The sequence below is a fragment of the Balaenoptera borealis genome (genome assembly GCF_965194805.1).
Source record: "Balaenoptera borealis genome assembly, chromosome: 5".
NCBI lineage: Eukaryota > Metazoa > Chordata > Mammalia > Artiodactyla > Balaenopteridae > Balaenoptera > Balaenoptera borealis.
The window spans coordinates 2,586,339-2,613,280 of NC_138862.1; the positions used below are offsets into that span (position 1 = coordinate 2,586,339).

Sequence of the window (26,942 nt, forward strand, 5' to 3'; positions counted from 1 at the left end):
GCCAGACCTCCCGAGCGGCCTGTGGTCGGAAAGCCTCGGCCTTTGCTCATGGAGCTTGGGCTGAGCGCGGGTGCCGGGCCGCCGCCGGCCGCTGGTTCCCTTGAACGCATCGCCCCTTGGTCTGACATCCCCCGCCAAACAGGAGAGGCCTGATTCGATTTATTTCACAGGACACTTACACGTGGGTCTCACTGTCCTTCTACTTCGCAGTTAACAAGTTTACAATCCCGGCTAAGCCAGAAGAGCCAACGCGGGATCTTGCCGACCGAGACCCCGGACTTCCCGCAGAGAAGGCTGCCCAAACTCTGCGAGGCCTGAACCTCGCGGCTCTGCGTGCCCAACTCTCGCGGCTCTGCGTGCCTGACTCTCGGCGTGGACGCGTTCCCGCGCTTTCTGGCGTGAGGGTCAGAGGGCACGCCGCCGCGCAGGCGCACGGAGCCGAGGCTGCGGCGGCCATGGGGGAGGTGGGCGGCGCTGAGGAGAGCTGCAGGGTCAGTGTGGGTGCCCGGGCCGCCAGCCGCCCGCGGGTCCGGGCTGTGGCGCCCTCCGCTCCCCCGCGCTGAGCCGCACCGCAGCCCACCTGGGCCTTGCCCAGTGTGCCCGGGAGGGCCCTGGGCGTCGTCCGCGGACAGCATGGCCTGGGCCGGGGATGGGGGGCAGCGACCCCAGCCCCGGAAACCGCGCGTGCGTGTCCGGGAGGCTGCGCGGTGGGCGGTGGGCTTGCTCCTGTGCCTTCTGTGTACCCGCCCGCGAGGCCCTGTCGCCGGGTCGGGCGTGTTCCGCCTCACGGTTGCCCGGCTGTCACAGCCGCCGCACGTGGTGGTGCCCGAGCCGGGGGATGGACTTTGGAGCCGCATCCGGGTTCAGATCCTGCTGGTGTCCCCTGGTCCTGGGGTTCCTGAGAGTCACCTAGCCTGCCTGTGCCCCCGTTTCCCAGCGGGACAGCCTTGAGGGCTGTGGTCAACACGAAGCGCGCTGGCCAGCAAGGGGCTTGGCGCACCCAGTAGGAATCCAGTCAAATTCCTTTTCTTTCTGATTAGCGTGGCGCCGGCGGAGCGTTAAGAAAAAGTTGCTGGTGTTTCCCTGGGCTTTCAGCAGTAGGGCCTCGTTTGCGCTTGGAAAAACTGGCTCGCCATTTGAAGGCCGGGGCTTCACGCTCTAGCTGTAATGGACATAGTGGAGGGCACGTTAGGTGACGACGTGCTTTTGAAACAACTGTGAACCCAGGAGGTGTTGAAGGAGGCAAGCTCACTTGGGCTGCTGGTCTTAGTCATCTGAGGTCAAGTGTAGTAATCTTAAGCTGTGCTTGTTCTTTTAGCATATGGGAACTAAAGAAGAATTTGTTAAAGTCAGAAAGAAGGACCTGGAACGACTGACAACTGAAGTGATGCAAATACGGGACTTCTTACCCAGAATACTAAACGGGGAAGTGCTGGAAAGCTTCCAGAGATTAAAGATTGTAGAAAAAAGTGAGTGTTACTTCATCTTTAGCAGTGTCTGATGGTGACAGCCGTCTATTTCAGCAGGTTTGCCTTCCGTAGCTGTGAAGTGACTATAAATAAACGTTAAGGTACTGTTACCGTCTTTGTAATTACGTTTGGGAGAGTCTGATAAGGCACAAGGGAGGGAGGTGCCCACGATGAGCAACTTGGCTGTGTGCAAATTTGTGTTGGAGGAAAGGGCTGCCAGCTTTCTGAGTATCTGCTACCAGCTCTCCTTTCTCCCCCTTTCATCTTTGGCGGAAGAATTTTATGCTTTATCATTTAAAAGCTCTATTCCAAAAATTAAGTCTTTTTTGTGTAACTTAAGGATCTTTGCCATGCAGCACCCTTGCAGGGGGTCAGGTGTGTCTATAGAGATACTTCTCTCGATGGAGGAACGGGTCAGTTCTGGCACTGATTTAAGTTGCTAGGACTTGTCCATTCAGACTCTGAGATTTGAGCTTGGCCATTGTGTCAGGTATCAGTCTAGGAGTCCTACTGAAGTTCCTGGAGCTGTTTCGGATTGATTCAGTACTTGCCTGATCGAGGCCGAGTTACTATCAAATCAGCCTTCAGTGGTTAAGGCTAACTTACCGTTGTGTTTGATTGTTTGCCATCGCTGCTTGGCCTCTAGAAGAGGTGTATCTCGGAGGCCCAGGTCATGTCTTTAGCGCTAGTCCAGACAAGAAGGTATCTGGACTCAACAGTATAAGTTTCTGGTTAGTGGAAAAGTATCTGGTCAAGGGGGCAGCCATATCCAGTTAGAGGGGAGAATGCTCATGGTTGCCATGGCTCCCTGCCTGTTATTCTCTCTTTGGAATCCTCAGATCCGCTCTCGGCCCTGTGGTGTGCTCTGGGAGGTGGGCTCCTGCAGGCTGCCTGCCTCTTGCCTCCTTGCTGGCTGCCAGCGGTGCTCTCCGATAGAAGGAGTTCGGGGTGTTTCCTCCTGCTCCCTCCACAGCTATGACTCGCACCCAGGAGTCACTCGCAGCTCTCACTGGGCTCCAGGAGCACTGTTTCCCCCCCTCATTCTTTCAGCCGGAGGGCTGCTGCCAGTTGCTGGGTGCCTTACCATCCCTTTTGGGTCTCTGACCCCTGCTCTCCCCTCTGTAAGTAGTCCTTTCCATAAAGTGCACACCAGGGTTCCCTTGTTTCCTGCTGGGACGCCGCCAGGTATGCTCTCTGTCACTGGTTACTGTAGCTCCAGGTCATGGTCTTCTTAATTTCCTTAGTCCTGATCTCATGCTCATTTAGGGAAGGAAAGTGCTGACCAGCAGCTGAGTATGTCAGCCTGCTGGGTAGTTGTATTTCTCACTGAAAATTAGTCAGTTGGCATTCTGAAAAATACATCAGGGTCTTCTCATGAGTTGGTGAGCACAAGCCAATTTTTGGAGATTAGTCCTCTGTCAAAATCAGGCTGGTGGTTACAAAAACGAGGCCCACAAATGACTCCATGGCGACCTGATCAAAGTGAGGCTCTAGGAGATCTTGCCTCACAGTCCTTGGCCTTCCCCAGCCACGCCATCACCTCTTTTCCATTGATCTTCTCGGTCTGCTTTGCTGAGTCAGCCTTCTTTGCAGCAGCCTTTCAGCTCGTGGAGGTGCTCGAGGCTCAGGCCTAGGCCCCCTTCTCTCCTCACTCCGTGGCCTCTCCGTGGGCAATCTCTGCACACACATAGCTTCAGTTGCCATCTCGATGCCAGGGTCTCATAGGTTTTTCTCTAGCCTGACTTCTTCTCCAGGCTCAGGGCCCTGTATCTAACTCCTACTTGGCATTTCTTCTCGCTTGTTTCACATTCATTTCAAATTCTAAGTGTTTGTCTTAGCGTTATCAGGCTGCAGCCATCAGGAAGGACCTGTATTCTGAGAAGGGCAGATTATTGGCTCATTGCAGTGAGCGAGACCACGCACCAGAGGGACTGTGGGCATCTTGCCAACAAAGGAAAGGACAGAGTTGCTGTAGGATTTGAGGCAGGGCCGAGTTTAGATGAAGTGCAGATGGAGCTGTGATTTCATGGGCTCCAAGCAGAGCAGGTCTGTGTGTGAAGGGGTCAGCATCAGGTCTCACTGCAGTGGCCCCAGGTCCTGCTTCCTTGAAAACTACAAAATTTAGGTAGATGGTGGCACATCAGGTCTAGAAATCCTTTATTTGAAGCTCTGCAGCTGGCTGGCTATCAAGGCTCTGCTCTGTGTCACAGTGACTGCGACCCTGCAGGCGAGAGTGGATGTTTCCTCCTTCTTACTAGTATAATTCCAAACAGCACAATTTCTGATAGTCTAGGATTTTAGAGAGTAAACTTTCTCTGAACAAGAAATCAGTAGCCACTGAAAGAAGGGTTCATCATGACACTTTACTCTTGCAGTGTGTCCTTGGGAGAAATGTTGTTTCCTGTTAACTTGGCAGCCAGCTTTCTGTGTCTGTTATCCCAGCCTAGCAAATTGCAGGACAGATTTTCACTTTCTCAGAGCAGGCTAATTTTACTTTCTCACATCTGACTCATGCTATCCCGTCCCTACCCCACTGGACACCGGGCTTTCCCAGCCTCCCCAGGGCACCACCATCCAGACAGAGACCTGGGATCCTCCTTGTTGCCCACCTCTCCTCTCACTGTTCTCTCCCCTTCCAGCCCCGGCCTGTCTCCCTGTAAGTCCTGTACGTTTCCCCTCATGGATGCATCCAGAATTCATCAGCCACCTCCATTGCCACTGCCTCCACCGAGTCCAGGCCCCTGTCATTTTGCCTGAATCTCTGCTCCTGATAGCACTAACTCATTGCCACTCACCAGTCTGCTTTGTATACTGTAGCCTGAGTAATTTTTAACAATTCAGTCTGATTATGTCATTCCCCTGCTTAAGTCAGTTTTCAGTGGCTTCTCTTTGCTCTTAGGATAAAGACCAAAAAACAAACAAAACCCTGACCCAAACCCCCTACCACCCCAAACTTTAAAACTGTACCATGGCTTGAAAGGATTTGTATTATTGGACGTAGCTCTGGCCCAGACTCATTTCCTTATCTGACTGCCTAGACAAGATTTGTCTTCCTGTTGGATGTTGTCATAGCATCCTGTACTTTTCCTTCAGACAGAATGGTTTTAGTCCCATCTTACAGTATAAATTGGTGGAAGGGCAGGGTCTCCCGTTATATTCTCTGTGCCTGGCTGAGTATTTGGTCCTAAGGGACCACCCAGCCTCCCGTTCCTGCATGCTCTTTTTTTAAAATTGCTGTGGTATCTCGTGAGGCTAGCGTGTGCTACAGGTCACTGGGTGTATAGGAAGGGAGGGTCGAAGTGGACCGGAGTGCTTGTGGTAGGCTTCACTGTGAACCTTGAACACGAGCTGGCCCTTGAAGACTTCTGCTTCTCTGGTCTGAGGCCTGGCCTAGAAGATGGCCTCCTAAGAGGCATCTTTCACTTAATTTTGGCTCTTGAATTCTTTTTTTTTTTTTTTTTTTCTTTTTTTGGCTGCACTGCGCAGCTTGTGGGATCTTAGTTCCCAGACCAGGGATCGAACCTAGACCCTTGGCAGTGAAAGTGCAGAGTCCTAACCATTGGACCGCCAGAGAATTCCTTGGCTCTTGAATTCTTATCACTCAGGTGACATGAAAGAAAACAAAAATCACCCCCCCCCCCGCCCCTTTATCTTTTTGTGAGGACTAGGTCTGATGGCCCTTCCTCGGCCTTCCCAAGGGCCTGTCTTCCCAGAGGGATTACACAGGGGCCATTGCTTTGAGAATGGGTCCCTTAGAGTCAATCCAAGGATCACGCAGTGGCAGCAAGAGCTGTTTGACATGTGGGTTCATCCACCCTCTCCCTGGCCTGTGGTCCAGGACGGTTCTTGGCTTTGACCAGTATTCAGAGTTGCTGTGTGCCTCCTGTCTTAAGCAATGAGAAAGGGCAACGTAGGAGTGGATGCAGGCAGGGAGGAAGGAGAGGGAAGCCATACACCTGACTTCAGGGCAAGTTTCTTTAGGAGAACAGGTGTGGATCTTTGGATGGTGTGGATGGGCTCAGGCTGTACAAGCCAACCAGAGGACTTAGGACGGTGTGATGGGTGTCTGGTCGTGAATGGGACTTAATTCTGCCTCTAGCACGGTAACTTAGTTTCCTTTGGGAAACTGGGCAGTAGGTGGTGGAGTTTGGAATAATCCTCCAAGGGTGTTGCCTGAGAATCTTTGGGGAATAGATGAACATTGAGGGCAGAGGCATGATTTATTAGAAGGGAAATGGAAAGATATTTTAGGCTGGGATAAGGCATGTAGGAAAGTCACAAATGGGAGCGAGCAGGATTGGTTGTGGGTTAATAAGCTAGTTTTTCTGCTTGACGTGGAGCAGAGATTGGGGTATAGCAGATGTCAGTGAATGTGAGCAGTTTATGCAAGACAGAATAATCACGGATTATTGTTTTAAATTTGGAAGGAGAGGCAGTTGGAAATTAGCACATGGAAATGACTTCAAAATAGTGATTAAAATGACATTTTCAGGGGAATGATTTTTGCATCTAAGTTAGGATAGGTTGAGGACTTGGTTGGAAGGTGAAGAAAAATTAACGTAAAGTGCTCATCAAGGAAGGTGTGGACTTGACGTTAGGGTGTGGGCTGTGGCTGCATGGGTGGGGTGGACAGGACGTGAGAAGAAATGGTTGGTCTGGTTAGGCTCCGCGGTGGGCGCAGAGCTCAGCCGGGGAAAACGGGGAGGTAGGAGCGGTCAGTGCGCTGCTGCTGTCGGCCGTCTCCGCTATTCCCCTGTCTAGAACGAGGACAGCCGCGCTTGCCTCACTGGAGGCATCAGGCTTTACAGTGAGCTCCCCTTTGGCACGTGCTTGGTACAGGCGGGGCTGGGGCGCCCTCCACGGAGAGGACGAGGACGTCCGCGGGTGGAGGGGCCCTGGACCCTCGCGTGGTAAGCGGGTCCCCGTGATGCTGCAGCGCTGCACGGCCCTCCTCGCGGTGACTGCAGAGCTATACTTCGGGGCGCGGGGGGGGATCAGCACTCATAACTCCCGTGTTGTTCAGGGCTCAACCGTACTCGGTAAAAGTTCGCTCACCCCCCTTTTCTCTCATCCCTTCTGGTGCACATTCTTCCAACAGTGAAGGAGTTATTACTACATCAGCGCATGGCACGAATTTGTTTTAAACTGGGAGAATCCTGCTTTTTTCAAAAAAATAAAATTTTATATAGTATATGGTTGTTCAATATGTAAAATAAATGAAAGTTGTATTTTCTGCATAATTATTTTAAAAATTCAGTTTTATAACATTTACTTTTAAAATCAGTGGGTACAATGAAGGTGTTTTTTTAAAATTTATTTATTTATTTTTGGCTGTGTTGGGTCTTTGCTGCCGCGCGCGGGCTTTCTCTAGTTGTGAGCGGGGGCCACTCTTCATTGCGGTGCGTGGGCTTCTCATTGCGGTGGCTTCTCTTGTTGCGGAGCACGGGCTCTAGGCGTGCGGGCTTCAGTAGTTGTGGCACGTGGGATCTTCCCGGACCAGGGCTTGAACCTGTGTCCCCTGTATTGGCAGGCGGATTCTTAGCCACTGTGCCACCAGGGAAGTCCCCAATGAAGGTGTTTTGATGAAAACAAAAATTTAACATTAGACATTTTGGAAGACGGTTGCAGTACCATCCTCAGTGTCCAGTTTCTATTTTCATTTGTGGTTGTTAAGTAGCAAGAAAAAGACAAATCCCAGAGATAAGGAATTGCAAATGAGAAATGTTTTAAACAGCTCACCTTTCAACATGAGGACAGGTTTCAATTAAACTGATCTTGAAGCTTGAAATCAGAGGGGTCAGATATTTTTGTTTCGCAATTAAGTCACCAAGTCTAAGAATTGCTTGCCTTTCTTGGTTGGCAGGTGTTCATTTTGGAGAGAGATGATGGCAAAGCCACTCAGCCCATTTAAATTTTCATTGTCTTATAGAAAACACTTTCCAAATGAATTACGTTGCATTTGAGATGTTAAATGATATAATTTAAAAACAACTTGCCACCTTAGTGGCAGTCTGTCAGATATTCGCTCAGAGTCTCAGAGGCGTTGGAATTATTTAATTTTACATGTTGACGCCAAACATAAACTACAGTGTCATTACTGACATTTTAAAATCTGCAACATTAGTTTTAACTTAAAAAATTTATTTGTTTAAATAAATATACTTAAATGTTAGTAGAGTGCATATCAGCAGTGAATACAAAGAAGTGCAGCCATGATATACTGGAGAGATATTTGACTCGGTTTTTAGCAGAGAAAAAAAGTTACTTTGTGTAATTTGAAATCTGTACAGCAGCACCTTACCTCTGTGAGCATAGTCCAGTAGAACCTTGTGTGGTGATGAAGGTGTTGTATGATCTATGCTGTCTATGTCTGTTTTAAAAATAGCCACCAGCCATCTGTGGCCAACTGACCCAGTGCCATTTATTGAAAAGGCAGTCTTTCCCTCCTGTGCTACAGTGTCTTTTGTCATAGTAGCTAGTTTTATGTGGGTCTGATTCTCAATTCTTTATTAGCTCTGTTATTTATTTAAAAATTTTTTTTAAATACTAGTATTTATTAGTTTTTGTGTTCATTTTCTACTAGGTTGTTTTTTATTCTTGCTCCCTGGTGAAACTCTCTTGTTGTCTATTTCTGGAACGTATTGGTCACAGTTATTTCAAAGTCTAAGTCTGATAAATCCATTGTCTGGATCACCTGTTGATCTGCTTGTATTGTCTGTTTTTCCTGTTGGTAGTTCTGGTAATTTTTTTAATTGATTAATGGATTTTAAAAAATGAAGTGTGTAGAGGCTCTGGATATTGATATTTTTCTCCAGCAAGGACTTTTTCCCCCTGGCTTCTCTCAGTCAGTTAGAATGGAGTCAGAGTAGTTCACCTAAATCCAGTTAGGGATTGAGCTGGTTCACGGCTGGTTTCAGTCTTAGTTCGAGCTGGCCTGTTTCTAGTTCATTCTCCCTCTTAGGGTTTTAGTTCTTCAAGGGGGTCTAACTGAGAGCTTGAGTCATTTCCCAGAGTCCTTCCATCTAGGCGGGCCCTGCCTGGCCTTCAGTTTTTTTTTCTTTTTCTTTTCTTTTTTTTAAATATTTATTTATTTATCATTTATTTATTTGGCTGCACCAGGTCTTAGTTGCAGTATGTGTACTCTCAGTTGCGGCATGCGTGCGGGATCTAGTTCCCCGGCCAGGGATCAAACCCAGGCCCCCTGCACTGGGCGCGCAGAGTCTTACCCGCTGGAGCACCAGGGAAGTGCCCTGACCTTCTGTTCTGACCTCTCCAGCGCCATGAGGTTGATGACAGCTCTGCCTGGCCTCCTGGCCTCTCTCCACTCACGGCCCGCCTGCCTCCCTCTGCAGCCCCTCTGCGCTTTCCCTGAGCTTCCACCTCCTGCAGGATCACGGCCTGCCCCAGGGCTCGGCTGCCTAGTAGCTCTGTACTCCGTGGGAGATGCTCTGCTCAGCGTCGCTGCCTCTTCGCCTGTGCTGCTTTTGCGTATGCAGATGCCTTGGGGAAGAGTGGGCTGGAAGGTTGGGCTTGCTCACTTCAGTGCATTTCCCTCTTCTCTAGGTCTTGGCTCTCAAGTACCTTGAAACAACTTTTTTCTGGTTTGTTCACATTCTGCTTTCCTACTTATTCTTGGGGGGGGAAGATTGATCTGCTACATCACCATGCTAGCTGGAAATGGTTCTTCCATGTATGTTGTTATGACTTTTAAATTGTTAAAAATGTATTGTGATGTCATACAGAAAGGACAGGCTATGGAGATGTTCCAAATTAATGGAGACTAAAGATACATGACAATTAAATGCAATACCTGATCCTAGACTAGATGCTGTACCTTGAAGGAAGAAAATGCTGTAAAGGGCAGTTTTAGATCATTTGACAAAATTCTAATATCCATGGTAGATTAGGTAAAGGTATGTTAATTTTTCTGAGGTTGACAACTGTGTATACTGGGTAACTAAGACATTATCCCTATTCTTGGAAAATGTTCACTGAAGTATTTAGAAGTAAAGGACCATGATATATGTAACTTACCCTAAACTGGCTGAAAAAATGTACTGTGTGTATGCTTGTGTATGGTCCAAATGATGAGCAAATGTGGTGAAATGTTAAACAGTACGTAAGTGTGGGTAAAGGGTATGTGGGTATTCGTTGTATTATTTTTATTCATGCAACATTTTGTAAGTTTGAAATTATTTCCAAATAAAACAGTGAAAAACATATTGTAAAATGGAAATACTAATTAAATGTTTACAGAACCATAAGCATCCCTGAGGCACTTGGGTTCTTAGCAGTGGGGTTTGAAAAGCACTGCACTACGTGATTTCTAAAGCATTTGTGGGGTGTTTTGAGATTAATTTCCCAAGAGTTTGATATTAATGAGAAGAGAGGGGGACCTCTGTTTCAGCTCAGAGAAGAATTATTCTGGCCCATAGAAATATGAACTAGGGACTTCCCTGGCGGTCCAGTGGTTAGGACTCCGCGCTTTCACTGCTGAGGGCGCGGGTTCGATCCCTGGTTGGGGAACTAAGATCCCACAAGCCGAGTGGTGCGGCCACCAAAAAAAGGAAAAAGAAAGAAGAAACATGAACTAGAGAGAGAATCATTAGAGAGTGGGATAATCATTAAAGAGTGAGTGCCAAGAAGATATTATTTAATTTGACCAAAGGTTTATTGTGGCCCATATGAGATAATAAATACCAGAGTGTATCCAGTCCAGCTCCTGGCAGGAAACAGAAGGGGTAAACAGAGCATATCATGAAGAGATGACAGACCAAGGTGGGCAGGGTTTGGGGAACCAGCACAAGGGAGGCGAAGGCCCAGAACCTGGAAGAGTGGGGCGCCGTGGCCTCCCAGCGAGCGGCCAGACTGGCAGGAGGGTGGGTGCTGGGCAGGACCATGCCTCAGCTCGGAGGAGGAAACCGCTGCTGCTTGAGCCTGGCAGGGGTAATGTAGTGGGGAAGTCGATGTCCCACCCTGCCTCCTGTCCTTGTTTCCTGTGGGGACCCACTGTCCAAATCCAACAGGCAAGGGAGCCGGTCGCTGTGGAGGTTGAGTTCAACCTCTTACCTCTCGGGACAGAGCAGGTTGGAGAGAGGATCTGAAGGGCGCGTGGAGACTGTCCAGAATGCTGGGGACTGGGAAAGGAGAAGATGGACTACTGCTGGGGGCTTAGCGGACTGAGGGGCAGAAAGGTAGCCGGGTGGAGGGGTGGAGACATACGCTACTTGGACAGATCACTACCAACCACCCAGTTGTTAACGTTGTATTTTATGCCAGTCAGTGAAAAGCGGAAGTCCCTGACTCTTTGGTTTGGGAAATAACTTTAACAGAATTCGTTTGAGTTCAGCAAGGTTGATCTTAGTTTTCTGCGATAGAACTCAGTTGAAAATCAGTCAGGTAGGTATTCACTGTATGCCTGGTATGTGTCAAGCTCTGCTAGGTGACGGGATATAAAAAGGATAAGATCAGATCCTTTTCCTTGATAATTCACGGGCAGGCTGAGGAGCTCCAACGTGGAGGTGTGAAAACGTAGTGCCAAGTACATTGACGGTGCCAGCATAGGACAGATTCCTATTAGTCACACGTTTTCTTCCTCTTATGAAAGAGTGCTCCAGTGGCCTTTACGTTAGAAAACGAAGCAGATTTTTGGCAGCGCAGGAAAAAAAAAATTCTATTTCCATATTCTGGTTCCAACTCTCCTCCCCCACTCCCTTTGGTTTGTTTTAAAAATTTGACAGCTAATTAAAGTGTCGTTTGGCTGGAAATGCATTTAAACTCTTTAACTGAGGTTTTTTTGTGTGTTTAAATGAATCCCGGAATATTCTTATCTTTTCACTTTTTCAACTTATATTTTTTGACAGGCCGATTAAGTTAAAATGAGGTCTTTAGGGTGGGCCCTAATCCAATGTGACTGGTATCCTTCTTAAAAGAGGAAATTTGGACACAGAGACAGAAGTACACGGAGGGAAAATAATGTGAAGAGACAGGGAGGAGGCCAGACAAAGGCAGAGGCAGGTTGGGGTTACACTGCTGCAAGCCCAGGGACGTCTGGGGCCACCAGAAGGTGGAAGAGACGGGGAAGGATCCTTCATCCACAGATTTCAGAGGGAGCATGTCCTTGCCAACAGCTTGATTTCACACTGTAGCCTCCAGAAAGATGAGAGAATACATTTCTGTTCTAAGCCACCCAGTTTGTGGTACTTTGTTATGGCAGATCTAGGAAACTAACATACCCTCCAAATCTCAGCTCATAGTAAAGATGGATTCCATCAGTAGCTAATTCTAAATTCTTTTCTAAACCTATTAGTGAGAAGAATGTAAAAGTTGATGGCTATTAAAAAGCCCTTATTTTGGATTTGAGACTCTTTACTGAGCTATTTTGATTAAGAACAAATATTTTCTTTTTTCTTATTACATGAAATATCTGATAATTTATTAAATATTACAATTAATAATGTATTATAAACATGCCAGGTGGTAAAGGGTAGGAGAAATCGATCCCTTTTTTTATACTTTAAATTTCTTTAGCTGGGTTTTAGTCACCCCGCTTTTCATTTATGGCTCTCTGTACCCTTCCTGTGAATAAGTTGATAGTCATTCCATGTTATTAAAGCTATCAAAAAAGGATTCTAAGTTTCAGAAGATATATAGATGTTGAAATGGCCTGTGATTTAGGTTGTTTCTATATACTGATAGTCTGTCTAGGCCACCCTTTTACTCAGATTTCTCCTTCATTTTGAATGCTAAAGCTTAGCAGGTGAAATACAATCTAGGCTGGGTGGCATCCTCTTCCTCGTTCTAATACTGAGGCTGGGTAAGGTAATGTCTTGACCATGTATAATGTACTATATATGTATTATTTCTGTCCCTGATTTTTTTAAAAAATTGCAGAAGCAATATATCCTCTTGTAGAAGAATAAGACATATAATCAGAATAGCTGAGTTTTTTTCTTTATCCAAGGATTAGCTCTGGCTGTATAAAGAAGTGAAATTCATTTACGTGACAAGTATTTATAAAGTGCCTGCTCGGTGCCGTGTACTGTTCTAGGCTCGTGAGATGCATCAGAACACGTGAAGATCCCTGCCCTCGCGTTTGAGGCGGCAGGCATGCCGTGTGGGCCAAGGTGAAAATGCAGGAAGGTGGTGGCAGTGCTCCCCTCTCGCCACAAGGCGGTGGCCTTGTTCAGCACAAAGCCACCAGCTGCCTCCCGGAGAGCCTGGGGTGGGTGGGTTGACCACCCTGATACTGCCTTTGAATTCTGGGGGGTAGAGTGGGATGGTTTAACCCCGTCCCTTTGTTATGTTAACTTACAGTAAGGTCATAAGCAGCTCTATAGAGTGAGAGATTATGAAATTACCATAGTGAGTCTTTTGGGTGGTCATAATTAATTCCTACATATTTTTACACGTGAGCCATGTAATTTCCTGTCTTCTTTACCGTGTTTGAGTAATATACAGTGTAGTAATAGAAGAGAAGAATTAAAAATTAACTGCAAAGAAAAAGTTTTACGCCACCAGTGATTTTATCTCAGTTTTTGTTCATTTTTCTTTTTGTCTGTGACCATTTGCAGTTCACATGTCATTCATAACTATATGTTTTCCTTTAACATCGTTACAAAAGGCAGATATGTATTTTTCAAAGTAAGCACTTGATTGATATAGTTGGTTTCTTGGGTGGCCAGGATTAGTGGGACAAAATAAAGAATTCCAGTGAAAGTCATGTTGTGGCATAATACATCCCACCCCAGTTTCTAAGAAACCCGTTTTAAGAGAAGCTTTGCCAGCTGTTTCACAGTCGTTAACTGAATATTTAGCTTTAGGTTTTAATCTCCCTTCTAGGGCAAAGGGTCTCTAGAAAATGTAGGACTCCCTTTATTGTTCCAGAGCTTTTGGAATGCCTGCATTGTTCTTGGCACAGATCCCCGCCCCTCACTGCCAGTGTCTCGTCTGGGCTTCCCTTGCTGTCCCAGACCCCCAGGTCATAAAGCCACACCCCTTCTCTTCTGTCCGTCGGAGGCAGTGTCTGGGAGCTGCTTCTCGGGGCTGCCCGATGCGGCGCCCTCAGGGCAGGCTGCCTTGTACTGGCCTCCACTTCCCGCTGTTCTACACCCCTGGGGCCGGGCTCCGCTGTTTGCTCTTGCTGGCTGTGTGCTGATCTCATTTTGTTGGTGGTGAGAGATGTGGCTGTTGCCCTGAAGCAGTCACTCTCAAAGTCTGTCCCCAGGCCGGCGGTATCAGCCTCACTGGGAACTTGTTAGAAATGCAGAGTCTCAGGCCTACTTCAGAGTCCGAAACTGAGGATGGGGCCCGGCAGGCTGTGCTTGGACAAGCCTTCCAGGGGATTCTGATGCGCAGGGAAGTTTGAGAGTCACTGCCCCCACCCCAAGCAGTGCTACTTTAATGAAGAAGTTACACCAGTAGCTCTGAGCACAAGCCCCCCCTCAAATCTTGGTATATGTTAGCATTAAAACTGATGATATCTTAGTCCTTGAAGTCAAGGCACTTAAAACTTTAAAGTACCTGTTTCTTTGCGTTTTGAATGTCAGTATTTCTGTAGCATAATATTTTTTATTTAGAGTTGACAGTACGGTTGATTTCAGATTTATTAACATGGATGTCTTTTGGGACTTTTGTTGGCCCTTTGAATCCTCACCTGAACGAATGTGGTGGAGCGGGAGCGTTCCCGACCTCCCGTCTTTCACTGTGGCCACCTCTTGTCTCCATTGCCGCTGCTTTCGCTTCTCCATTGACGGCGGCGGCAGCTGTTCCCGCGCAGTCCGTCCGCCCGTGGTGAGGCGAGCTTTGTGAATCAGCCCGACTGGCACCGTCTCCTCACTGAGCTGCCTTCTGCTTTTTATGGAGCAGATACAAGTCTGTGCCATGAGACAGTCGGCTGCTCAGCCCTGCCTTCAATCCTTTAAATAACATGCTTTCTTAAAACCTTGAGTGCAAGTCTGGCAGTAAAATGAAGTCTTAAAAACAGAAAACAGAAAACAAAAAGGTGCTTTCTGCCATGGGCAAAAAACTGACAAAAACTTAAAAAGCAGGACTTTTAGAATATTGGTTATTCAAGGACTGGTGTTATGTGAATAATCCTATCTAAGAAATCAGGTTTTCCTAAGAGAAGATTAAGCAAAATGGATGCTTAGGAGAGATTAGTGATTTGAAATACTGAGTATTCTTAATGTCTCTTCTAGACCTGGAAAGGAAAGAGCAAGAGTTAGAGCAACTGAGAATGGATTGTGAGCACTTCAAAGCCCGCCTGGAGTCTGTGCAAGAGGACAGCGTGAGCGAGAAGAAGGTATGATGCTCACAGGGTCCGTGTAAAGTGCCAGCTCTGTGGCCGTGACCACAAAGCGGTGCAGGCCACACTCCAGCCCTTAAGCCTCAAGACATTGCATTTTTACATGTATTTATCCCGAATGGGTTGGAAAATAGTTGATCGTTTGAATTTACAACCATTTAATGTGGGGGATTATTTACTTGGTGCCTTTTAATAGTCACTTACTGTTAATTCAGTGTCTAAAAGCCCGATCCAAGTTATTAAAACTCATAATAATCTTGAAAATATCATGCGTACAATGATTTATAATCAGAGATAGATATATTAAATAGAAATATTTGTAATCAACTTTGCACATCATTTACTGATATTTTAGAAATAACCAATTATATTTCATTTTAACATTTGGGGAGACTAATAATATTTCTTAAAAATTATACATTTTTTTGCATGGAATAAATTATTTCCTCTTCTATAAAACTAGAACTCTTCTGCCACTTCTGCTGAAATTTGGAGCTTGAATGAATTTTTATTTTTGAAGAGTAAAGTAGTAATAGTACTAGTGACAGAAGCTAGGATGTGTTGTTAACTGTGTGCTGGCAGGTGGTCAGCAGCTGTCCATGCATCTCACTTGTTTCTCCCAGCACAGCTGGATCAGCATGTGTGTTAGCCTGCAGGAGTGTGAGGAGGCTGGTCCCAGGTCCCACTGCCGCGTGCTAAGCTTTGTGTCGTGCTACCTCCTCATGTGGAGGAATTCTGAAGGTTTGTGGCTACAGTGGAGGTTTTCCAAAACTGGTGGATTTTGTATAGCCTTTATTTTTCCCCCACGTATTTGTTAATTGTTTATTTATCAAGAAAAACTATTCCTTAGCCCAGATATTCATAGTTCTTAGTTTCATAGTTTAGGAACACAGGTAAGTGACAAACTGCCATGGAAATCAACCCAAAGACATTCTTTACATTTCCAAAATCATTTTGCACTCTGAAAGACAGTAGCTTTCCTCATCGCCTCAAAATCTTTTATGGAATCATAAATTCTGTAGAAATCTGCATATGCCTTCTTTCTTGGTTCAGCCACAGCAAACTTATAGAAAGCTGCAGCTCCCAGAGATACAGTGAATGCTCCAGCAATATGAAATCGCAGACACTTGGCCAGAAGGCCATGCATCTGAGGTTTCATCAAAGAACTGGAAGCCATGGTAGTTTTTCTCCTTGAAAAAGAGGGCTCAACAACGTCTTTCCAGACTGATGGAGAAATGGACTGTGTAGACTTTAATACCGAGCAAGTAGAGAAGACCAGGGAAAGGGTTTTAGTCTCGAAACTGAGTTAGGTTGAGTGTCACACATTGAAAGCTGAAATTCTAGCTCAGTCATGTTCTATTCAGATCATGATATATTAAGATGGACGCATGGTTAATTTGTCTGGACCTAAAAGTTTCATTGTCTGAAGGAAGTTGACCAGCAGGCAAGAAGGAATTTGATAAATGTGACCAATGCAATCCATTGGTTCTGTACTCCTTAAAATGCCAAGACATTCTTGTTAAGGTTGAAGCCTAAATTGGGCAGAATCTTAGATATCCTATTTTTTTAAATTGATAAGCATAGGGAAAAAATGCATGTTTGGCTGGCATTTTAGATGTAATGCTTAAAAATAAGCCATTCAGGGAAAATGCCAGGATAGAGGAAGAAATGGCTGTGGTAAAGTAGTGTCAGATCATCAGCATGTTATTGCCCAGACACTTTGACCTTAGTTAAAATGTGGGAATATTTTAGGTTAAACCATTACCTATTTCCAGTTAAGTCTCCTGCTTAATAGTCCCGCCAATTTAATACAGGTTGGAGCCCCTGCAAGTTTGCTGTGACAAGGCCCTGTCTCTTCCTGCTGTAGGGAACTGGCAGTTCCCTTTTCTGTGGCCTTTTCTGCCCAGGTCTGTACAGATCGTGAGGCTGGACTCTGGAAGCTTATTTTAGAGTTGAGGAACTAGGAAAGAATCCAGGGCTAGATACTAAATTACAGTATTGCTAGTAAGGACTTCAGCTGGGGTAAAAGTCATTAAGGAGAAGGCAGACATCACTGAATCCAGCATGTAAGGAAAGATCAGAAAGCAAAGTGTGGACTCAAAATTACAAAGGAGATGCTGGGTGAGAAGCAGCGCCTAACCCTCTAGAGGTTCGTCACTGGGACAAGAAAAGCTTGGTTCGTGCCCTCCGTTGAGGTGTTTCCTCAGTGACAGTCGAACGGGGTCAGTTTGGGCCTAGTTGGGCCTTGTTGTGATCTAAGGGGTGGGCCGGGAGAGTCCTGGCAACAGCAGCCTTTGAACTCAAGAGAAGAAAGCGCCAGTGAAGCTGTTGGAGGATGTCTGAATTTCTATTTGAAGGACTGTGCTGCTACCGTAGGGTTAGCTGAGGCCTTCCACAGCGTCTCTGCTGGCACAGCATTTAGTGCCTGGCCGGCTTTCCTGCGCGCGTGGACTTGTTTCAGACAACGGGCAGAGTCGCAGCCTTCTCTCCAAGGAGCCGTGTTTCCCCGGCTTACCTATGGCTTCATCCTCTCTGTGTTTTCTTAGGGCAGCATCTTTCATAGTCAGTAAACCAACTTAAATATGGACTGCTGTTTTTTCATTATCTATATTTTTAATTTGTTAGGAAAGAGTTGCTGCATTTGTGATGATAAATGGGAAGTTGTTGCAAACATTGTATATTATTTCAGGAAAGTTTTTAAAGAAAAATTAACTGATAGTATAGTTCAGTTATTATAATCAGAAATGAACTACAGGGCTTCCCTGGTGGCGCGGTGGTTGAGAATCTGCCTGCCAATGCAGGGGACACGGGTTCGAGCCCTGGGCTGGGAAGATCCCACATGCCGCGGAGCAGCTGGGCCCGTGAGCCACAACTACTGAGCCTGCGCGTCTGGAGCCTGTGCTCCGCAACAAGAGAGGCCGCGATAGTGAGAGGCCCGCGCACCGCGATGAAGAGTGGCCCCCGCTTGCCACAACTAGAGAAAGCCCTCGCACAGAAACGAAGACCTAACACAGCCATAAAATAAATAAATAAATAAATTTTAAAAAAAAAGAAAGAAATGAACTACACAAAGATCTTAAAGGAATCTTTAAAATTTTGTGCTTGCTACCCTGTTATGTATGAGTATTCGCTTTAGGTAGATATATCAGAGTTTGATTATTGTTTCTTTTTAAAATATAGCTTTATTGAGGTGTATTTTGTATACCATAAAATTCATCTGTTGTAAAAGTCTAGTTTGATAATTTTTACTAGATTTATGCAATTGTACAACTGTCACCCAAACCAGTTTGTGTTTTAGTTAAGACATTTTTTGAAATAATTATAGATTCACAGAAAGTTGCAGAAAGTCCAGGGAAGCCCAATACCCTTTACCCAGTTTCCTCCAGTGGTAAATAGCTTTCACAGCTACAGTGTAGGGAAACCAGGAGACTGACATCGGTGCCACCCACAGTGCTTGTGCAGGTTTCACCAGTTTTACTTAGACTTGTTTGAAGTTCACCAGTTTTGCCTGCACTTACTTATGTGTGTGAGCATAGTTCTGTGCAGTTTTATCATGTGTAGATCCATGAACTCACCTCCGCACTCAACATACAGCACCGTTGCATCACCACAGAGACCCCGTCGCGCTACCCCGGTGCACCCATGCCCAGCCGCTTCCCCACGCTTGCCTCCTGGCAGCCACTGACGTACATAGTTGCCACACGGTATCTGTCTAATTCTCTTATTTCAAGAATGCCGTAGAGATGGGATAATTCCGCCTATAACCTTTTGATATTGACTTTTTTCACTCAGACCCTTCCAAGCTGTTGCATGTATTAATAGTTTGCTGCTTTTGATTGCTGCATAGCGTCCCGGGGTATGGAAATGCCGCAGTTTAAATATTTTCCCATTGAAGGACATTTGGGTTGTTTCCTTTATTTTTTTTTATTTTTTTATTTTTTTGCTATTGTGAACATGTGTGTATAGGTTTTGGTGTGAATATATGTTTTCATTACTCTGGGATAAATGCCCTAGAGTGCGATTGCCAGGTTCCATGTCAAGTGCATGTTTAGTTTTGTAAGAAATTACCAAATTGTTTTCCAGAGTGGCTGTACCCTTTTACATTCTCACCAGCAAAGCATGAGTGATTCACTTCCTCCACACCCTAATTAGCATATGGTGTTCTCACTATTTTTTATTTTAGCTGTTCTGATAGATGTGTTGTAGTGATTCGCATTTCCCTGTTGGCTAATGATGTTGAACATCTTTTCATGTACTTATTTGTTGTCTATATATTCTCTCCTGTGCAATATCTGTTTGTGTCTTTTGCCCATTTTCTAGTTGGATTTTTTTTAACTGTTAAATTTAAAGTGTTCTTAATATATTCTAGATAAAAGTCCTTTATTGGATATATGGTTTGCAGATATTTTCTCCCAGTGTGTAGCTCGTCTTTTCTTCTTCCTCACGGGATCTTTCACAGAGCAGAAGTTTTAAATTTGGATGAAGTTCAACTTGTTGATTTTTGTTTTCATGGATTGTACTTTTTGTGTTATGTCTAAGAACTTTTCACCTAACCCTAGGTCCCAAAGATTTTCTCCTGTTTTTTTTCCTAACAGTTTTATATTTTTATGTATTTTGTTTATGATTCGTTTTGAGTTAATTTTTGTATAAGATGTGAGCTTAACATTGAGGCACATTTTTTTCTTTTTCTTTTCTTTTACTTTTTTCGCCTATGATTGTCCATGGTATTTTTGGTCTTTTAGATTTTAGCCATTTTAGTGGATGTAATGGTATCTCATTGTGGTTTTAATTTGCATTTTCCTCATGACTAATTTTCTTGAACATTTTTTCATGTGTTTATTATCCATTCATATATTTTCTTTGGTTAAATGTTTATTTAAATCTTTTGCCTTTTTAAAAAAATTTTCTTTGTCTGAGTTGGGTCTTCGTTGCTGCGTGCAGGCTTTCTCTAGTTGCAGCGAGTGGGGGCTACTCATTGTGGTGGCTTGTTGCAAGGCACGGGCTCTAGGCGTGTGGGCTTCAGTAGTTGTGGCATGAGGGCTCAGGAGTTGTGGCTTGCAGGCTCTAGACCACAGGCTCAGTAGTTGTGGTACATGGGCTTAGTTGCTCCGCGGCATGTGGGATCTTCCCAGACCAGGGCTTAAACCTGTGTTCCCTGCATTGGCAGGCGGATTCTTAACCACTGCGCCACCAGGGAAGTCCCGCCTATTTTTAATTTAATTTAATTTGTCTTATTTTTGTGTTGTAAGAGTTCTTTATATATTCTTCATACAAGTCTTTTTTTTAGATATAGAAATATTTTCTTTTAGTCCATGGCTTGTCTTTCTACCTTCTTACTCGTGTCTTTTGAAGAGTAAAAGTTTTAAATTTTGATGAAGTTCAATTTATGATTTTTTTTTTTTTTGGCTGTACTGTGCTGCTTGCGGGATCTTAGTTCCCAGACCCTGGCAGTGAAAGCACTGAGTCCTAACCGCAGGACCACCAGGGAATTCCCATCTATTTATAATTTTTTAATGGTATGATTTTGTCGTGATATCTAATAAACATTTGCCTAATGCAAGGTCACAGAGGTTTTCTTCTAGAAATTTTACATTTAGGTCTGTGATTCATTTTGAGTTTTTTTTTTTCACGTATGAATATCCAGTTGTTTCAGCATCATTTGTTGAAAATACTACTTTTTCCATTGAATTGCCTTGGCAGCTTTTAAAAAATCAATTGCCATATGTGTCAGTGTTTCATTGATCTATACGTTTATCCTTATGCCATTACCACAGTGGTTTGATTTCTGTAGATTTATTTTGTTTTGTTTTGTTTTTTTAAATCAGGTGGTGTTAGTCCTCTAACATTGCTTTTCTTTTTCAAACTTTTTTTTTTTGCATTTCCATATGAATTTTAGAATCAGATGATCACTTTGTGCAAATAAGCCTGCTGAAATTTTGATAGGGATTGTGTTGAATCCGTAGATCAGTTTGGGGAAAATTACCCTCTTAACAATATTGAATCTTCCAACCCTTGAACATGGTATATCTTTCCATTTATTTGGATCTTTACTTTTTCTCACTAATGCTTTGTAGTTTTTGCTGTACAGGGCTTGAACTAATTTTCTTAAATTTGTTCCTAAGTATTTTCTCATTTTTGGTGTTATTGTGAATGGAATTATTTTCTTTGAGTTCCTCTTGATATCATTGTACTGTTTGTGCAGCCCTGTGTCAGGGCATATCTGCCTGTAACCACCAAATGTGACCATAGAAGACAGTTCTGACGGTCACTCTCAACAGTTCTTGTTGATCTTAGAGAAGAGCCACCGTAACCAGACTAATCAGAACGCAGCCTGCTTCAACTGTGAGAAAAGCCAGAATTCTGAAGGAAATGCTGTGATACAGTTTTTGCATATGTCACCTCGGCTTGAGTGGCTGAAGCGCAAATCTAGGAATCTAGGCAACTGTTGTGATGAAGCCAGATATTAAAAACCCAGAGTTAATAAATCATGTAAAGCAGTTTTAGCATGTGTCGTAGGCTCAGTGACCATTTTTCTCCTAAAGTAATTGTGATTATATGTATGAAGGTGTTTGAAGCTCTGATTACCAAATGCATTGTCGCCAGGTAGATATGAACGCCACCCTAGGCCAAGTTACAAAGTCAACAAAGTTCGATTTGTGGTCTGCTGCTCCCTTTTCACCACTAGGCGAAAAGCCCCCTCTACTTTAATTGTCCTGCACTCACCTCTGTAGAAGAAAAAGCTAAAACATCTCATATGCTTTAACTTTGTGGGCTATTGAGCTAATTATACTTCGGTATAAATGTAGTTAGGTTTTTGTATTTTTTTTTTTTTTTAAGGCCATAGGCACGGTTGCAGGAGAGGGATAGCTCTTTCTTTTTTTAAAAATTAATTAGTTTATTTATTTTTGACTGCATTGGGTCTTCGTCGCTGCGTGCAGGCTTTCTCTAGTTGCGGCGAGCGGGGGCTACTCTTCTTTGCGGTGCGCGGGCTTATTGCGGTGGCTTCTCGTTGTGGAGCACGGGCTCTAGGTACGCGGGCTCAGTAGTTGTGGCACGAGGGCTCGGTAGTTGTGGCTGGCGGGCTCTAGAGCACAGGCTCAGTAGTTGTGGCGCACGGGCTTAGCTGCTCTGCGGTATGTGGGATCTTCCCGGACCAGGGCTTGAACGCGGGTCCCCTGCATTGGCAGGCAGATTCTTAACCACTGCGCCACCAGGGAGGTACCAGGTTTTTGTATTTTTGAGTTTAGCTATTATGAAGTAAGGAAATGCTCTCATCTTTTAAGGGAACTTCAGGTAACAAGGAATAGTGAAACTGGTGTTGACAGTTGGGGCGGGCAGGAAGCCCCACATCACCCAAGACCCACCTGAAGGTGAACCTTTAGGAGTGCTTGTGTGGTCAGAGGTGACATGAGGGGGACAGTTCACTTGTTAGGAGCCCTGGCTTCAGAAGCCCAGTGCTGGGGGGAGGCTGAGAAATCTTGCCTGGCCTCCGTCTTCTTGTTACGCTGCTGCTTAGCTTGCTGGTTCAGGGCACGCCAGGGAGGCCCTGCCTTCTCACTCCTCTCCTGCCTCTGCTCCCGTCTTCCCTGCCTGGTCTTGGCTGTGTCACGTGGCGCTTTTATAGTGGAGTGAGCCACTTGGCGGCGGCCGGCGCCTTTTTTAGGAATACTGCTCTATGTGGGGACTGCTGTGCTAGTGTGTTACTTTCTTCGGGTGTCCTAGGTGGTGCTGCCCTGGGTATAGCCACCCGGGACCCGAGATGCCTCACTGTCCAGCTTACTTAAAGAAGATGAATTCAAGTCTTTGGCGGTATTTATAAACGCTAATGCGGTAGTATGTTCTTTTCTGTGGCTGTTATTTTTGCCTCTGAAGTTTTTAAAAAAATTATGCATTATGCCTCTCTAAGGGCTAGTTTACATTTGCCAACTGTTTACTCTATTCTGTGTGGATTTCTTTTTTTTAAAAATATCTTTGAAAGAGGAAACACAATAGAGGTATTTTGAGGTTGAATGCTGTCCATTTTTCTGATCTTATTTTGTTTTGATTTCAGGAGAAACTGGCTCTTCGACAGCAGCTGAATGAAGCAAAGCAGCAACTCTTGCAGCAGGCAGAGTACTGTACAGAAATGGGCGCAGCAGCCTGTACCATTTTGTGGGGTGTCTCCAGCAGTGAGGAAGTGGTCAAAGCCATTCTGGGAGGAGTAAGCACGCCCGCGGGCTGTCTGGACATTGTTGATTAGTGCTTGTGTAACTTAGAGGACACAGTGCATCTGTTAAGGCGCCTACAGACTAAATCCATTTCTTTTGTTCATCAGATAGTTTTGGAATACCATCTGTGTAGGGCCCACTGTAACTGGTCTCCGGGGGATATGTAAAATGAATGAAATAAGATCCCTTCTCTCCCAGAATCTGTATGGTGTTTGTGGAGATAGTTCCACTTCAGTATTATTACTTGACATTATATGCATTTAACAAAGTTTAAAGTGCTTTTACGTATGTTATTCCAGGGGTAATATAATATTCAATTGCCTGAATGTTATATGTTATATTTAATAGCATGTGCGTGCACACAGACATCAAAGAACTTCACAGAGGAAGAGAGATTTTAAATGAACCTTGATTAACTTGCAGAGGCAGCAGTGGCAGGAAGTGAAGAGGGTCCCTCAGGAGAGGAGAAGTAGAGCAGTCAGAGACCTGGAGTGAGACATAGGGACAGTGTGTGGGTCATCTGACACAGGGTGGAGGGTCAGTGTGGTTGATGATTTGTCCAGTGGGTGCTAGGACGGGATTCCTTAAGGCTTCTTGAGTGAAAAAGTGATAGGACAGGAGGGGAATTTGGGCAGCTCAACCTGACAGTGAGGATGGAGGGAGGGTGGGGTTGTGGGTGTGGAGACTGGCCAGGAAGACTACATGGAAGGCCGCCCCCCAGTAGAATAGGGGGTGGGAGAGCTGTGTGGGTGAGGCAGGACTCGTGACAGGGTGGTCTCCATGGCGGAGAGGACAGAAGGAGCCCGGGAGGACTGTTATCTGACTCTGGGAGAATCGAGTGGTCCTGAATGGCAAACCATCCGTCAAGGGCGGATGGTTGGCGGGAGGCCAGTAGTATGTTACTCATCATTTGCAGAAATAAAAACAGTGGAGGGACTAAATGTATTTTAAAGTTTCTTGAGCTTTCTTGGTATAACTTACGTGTCATAAAATTCATTTTTTTGTAAGTGTACAACTTAGTGTTTTCTAGCTAATTTTTGGAGGTGTGTAATCATCCTTATAATCCAGTCTTAGGATATTTATATCACCCCATGCAGTTCCCTTGTGACGTGTAAATGCATTGGTTTTCAAACTATTCCTTAGAACCCTGCCCCCGCCAAGGAAGCGCTTTCAAGGTTCTGCGAACTTGGAAACTCTTTTTGCCGAGTAATGAAGACTGAAACTGTCAGATGGGCCTGTTGCTGTATTTTACATGTTGCGGTTTCAGTTAAGATTTTATTTGAAAAACAATTCCTGCCAAAGGTTTGAAAACCTCTGGTTTCATGCCTAGAATAGAGAATATATTTTTCTAGTATATTTCTAGTATATTTTTGGGTGAATTCAACCCAGTACTTCTATCATTGTATAAATTTGAACTGTTTCCCTCATGTATTTTACTATATCAGTCTTCAGGGTAATTCTTCTACATGCCCCGAACTACTTCTTTTTTCTCATCTTTTCATTGGGAAGTTTTAATGAGGGAATAGATTTAAGAACATGGCTTCTGTAATTAAAACCAGAGTCTTCCCTCTGTGTCCTGCACTTTGAAAGTGTTTTCCTACTGGTATTTGTGAAAGGGTGTGACATTTCCATTTCTGAACTTTCAGGATAAAGCTTTGAAGTTTTTCAACATCACTGGTCAAACAATGGAGAGTTTTGTGAAGTCACTGGATGGGGATGTCAAGGAGCTGGATTCTGATGAAAATCAGTTTGTTTTTGCTTTGGCTGGAATCGTAACAAGTGAGTAATTCTCTTCAAACGTAGTGACTTTCAGAAGTGAGTTCCAGAGCAGTGATCACAGTCGGGGTGTGTGTGCATAAACACCTCTCAGGAACTTTTCAAATAGGCTCATGCCCTGGAGAATCTGACTCAGTAAATTGGGGGTAGGGACCAGGTGTGTGTTGTGGAATATCACTCCAGGTGATTCTGATAAGTGTCAGTGAGTAAGAACGAGTAGTCTTAGGGAGCACAGGAAGAGTTTGCATGTTCTGTTCAGTTCTCTACGTTGACAGAAGTCAAAACTGTAAGTTTAGCTACTTGTTATTTGGAATCATCATCATTTCCTAATGTCTAGCTAAAGTGAAAGCCTTAAGCAGAGCTTAAGTTAAACTCTTGCTGTTGTTTTGGTGTTGTAACTAAAGAATTCCAAAACGCTAAATTGTCTCTTTAGTAAATTTTTCCCAAAGATTATAGTTAGATAGAATTCTATGGCAAAACTGCTATAAAGGATAAAGCCAGACGTCTATATAATTAATACTAATATCTTCATATAGTAGGAGGTGGTATATACTAGGGAGTATTAAGGCTTTTTGTTCTAAAGTCAATGAAATAGTTAAATATAGAGCTATGACTTATTTTTTTACATTGCTTTTTCATCTCTGCTGTATGCTATGCTGTTCTCTGCTGTTAATGAGAGGGGAAATGTTACATTTCTTCATCTACTGAAATCCTCACGAAGTAGATCTCACGTAGATGATTTCTTCATAATCCCTTAGAAATTGGTGATATTCTTCTGGGGCAGACGTTGAGACCCGGATGGTGTTCAGGCCAGTCCTGATTTAGCCCGGCACTTTATCTGCTGGAGGACGGCAATAGGCACTTTCATCATAGCGCCTTCAGCTGGTGGAGGCTTGCACTGCTCCACCTTTTAATATTCCTTTAAGGTCTCTTTTTTAGCGGAAGGTATTTGCAGATTTGATGGTTAGATTTTCTGCTATTTGCAAGTGACCTCAGAGGTCTATGATGTATGTGACTTTTCATTCTGCTGAGTTGTGAGTTTGAGCTGCTTGAATTGCCAACCTGTTGCCCAGCAGACAAGCTCAACCTGGCTTTGTTTTTCCTTGCCTGGTCGTGGGCATGTCCACGTTCCCCTTACATGCTGGTGAATCGTACGGGATGATTACGCACTACGCTGGTGCTGCTCTCCAGAGGCATTGGGGCCTTATGTGTGTCAGATACCAAGACTCTGTCCCGCGGGGAGTAGGCAGTACAGCAGACACCTTGGTTAGCTGTCAGATAGTTCCTCTGCCTTCTAAAACAACGATTCTTCTTCAAAGTTTACCTACAGTAAACTCACCCATTACAGTTTTTTTCTCACCTTTTTGCAGTCCTGTGAGTTTTGACAAATGCATGCAGTCATGTCACCACCACAGTGAAGACATGGAACAGTTCCACTACCTCCGCCTCATCTCCCCATCTGCCCTACCCCTTCCTTTTGTAGCCGACCCCTCTGCCCACCAGCAGCCCCAGGCAGCCGCTCGTCTGGCAATTTCCTACACCTTTTAGCTGATTTTTCTGGCTGGCTTATCTGGCATCCAGTGCCTGCCCCAGGTGAGCAAGTGCTTGCCTCACAGCTCTCCTTGTAGCACCTGCCTTTTCTTATTTTTCATATCAGTTGGTTGACCTTCAGCCTCAACTCTGATGTGTTCGAGATAAGTTGTGATTTTTTGAATTATCTAACCTGCCCCTTTTAAAGAATGGAGGTGTAGCTCTTTTCAGTTTACTGTATCCTAAGCAAAAACTGGATGTCAAGGATTTGTTTAAACATTGAAATTATGAAATTTCTTACTCATCCATAGTCACTGTTCTTAATAATAGATTAAAATAGTATAAAGTGTCTGGATTTTCAGGCCCAGCTAGTCCACTTCCCAGGATGTAAATTGTCTGGACTTTATTTTCCTTATCTGCAAAGTGGAATAGTAATACCTGCTCTGACTACCTTACACATTGTTGTGAATGTTACTGAGCTATGGTGAAGTGGTAACACATTGTAAACCAAGGTCTTGTTTGACATGGGGGTGCGATTGTTTCCAACCACTCTTTTGTAAAAAAATAAATTTATTTATTTATTTATGGCTGCATTGGGTCTTTGTTGTTGGGTCTTCATTGCTGCATGCAGGCTTTCTCTAGTTGTGGCGAGTG

At 44.7% G+C, this 26,942-nt stretch overlaps 1 protein-coding gene across 9 annotated transcripts in view; it reads left to right on the plus strand.

Annotated features, from left to right (window-relative positions):
- HSF2BP (heat shock transcription factor 2 binding protein) overlaps positions 1-26,942 on the plus strand; it is a 90,440-nt gene that overhangs the window by 665 nt on the left and 62,833 nt on the right. For 4 of the 9 annotated variants that reach the window (XM_082393521.1, XM_082393515.1, XM_082393522.1 and 1 more), the window contains exons 1-5: positions 384-491; positions 1,319-1,469; positions 14,669-14,772; positions 22,826-22,975; positions 24,629-24,761. In XM_082393521.1, coding sequence (XP_082249647.1) covers positions 456-491; positions 1,319-1,469; positions 14,669-14,772; positions 22,826-22,975; positions 24,629-24,761 — 574 coding nt within the window. In that variant the 5' untranslated portion in view covers positions 384-455. Of the gene's footprint in view, positions 1-57; positions 182-271; positions 492-1,318; positions 1,470-14,668; positions 14,773-22,825; positions 22,976-24,628; positions 24,762-26,942 lie in introns of those variants that run through there. The other 5 variants (XM_082393520.1, XM_082393517.1, XM_082393518.1 and 2 more) reach the window with 5 other exon arrangements.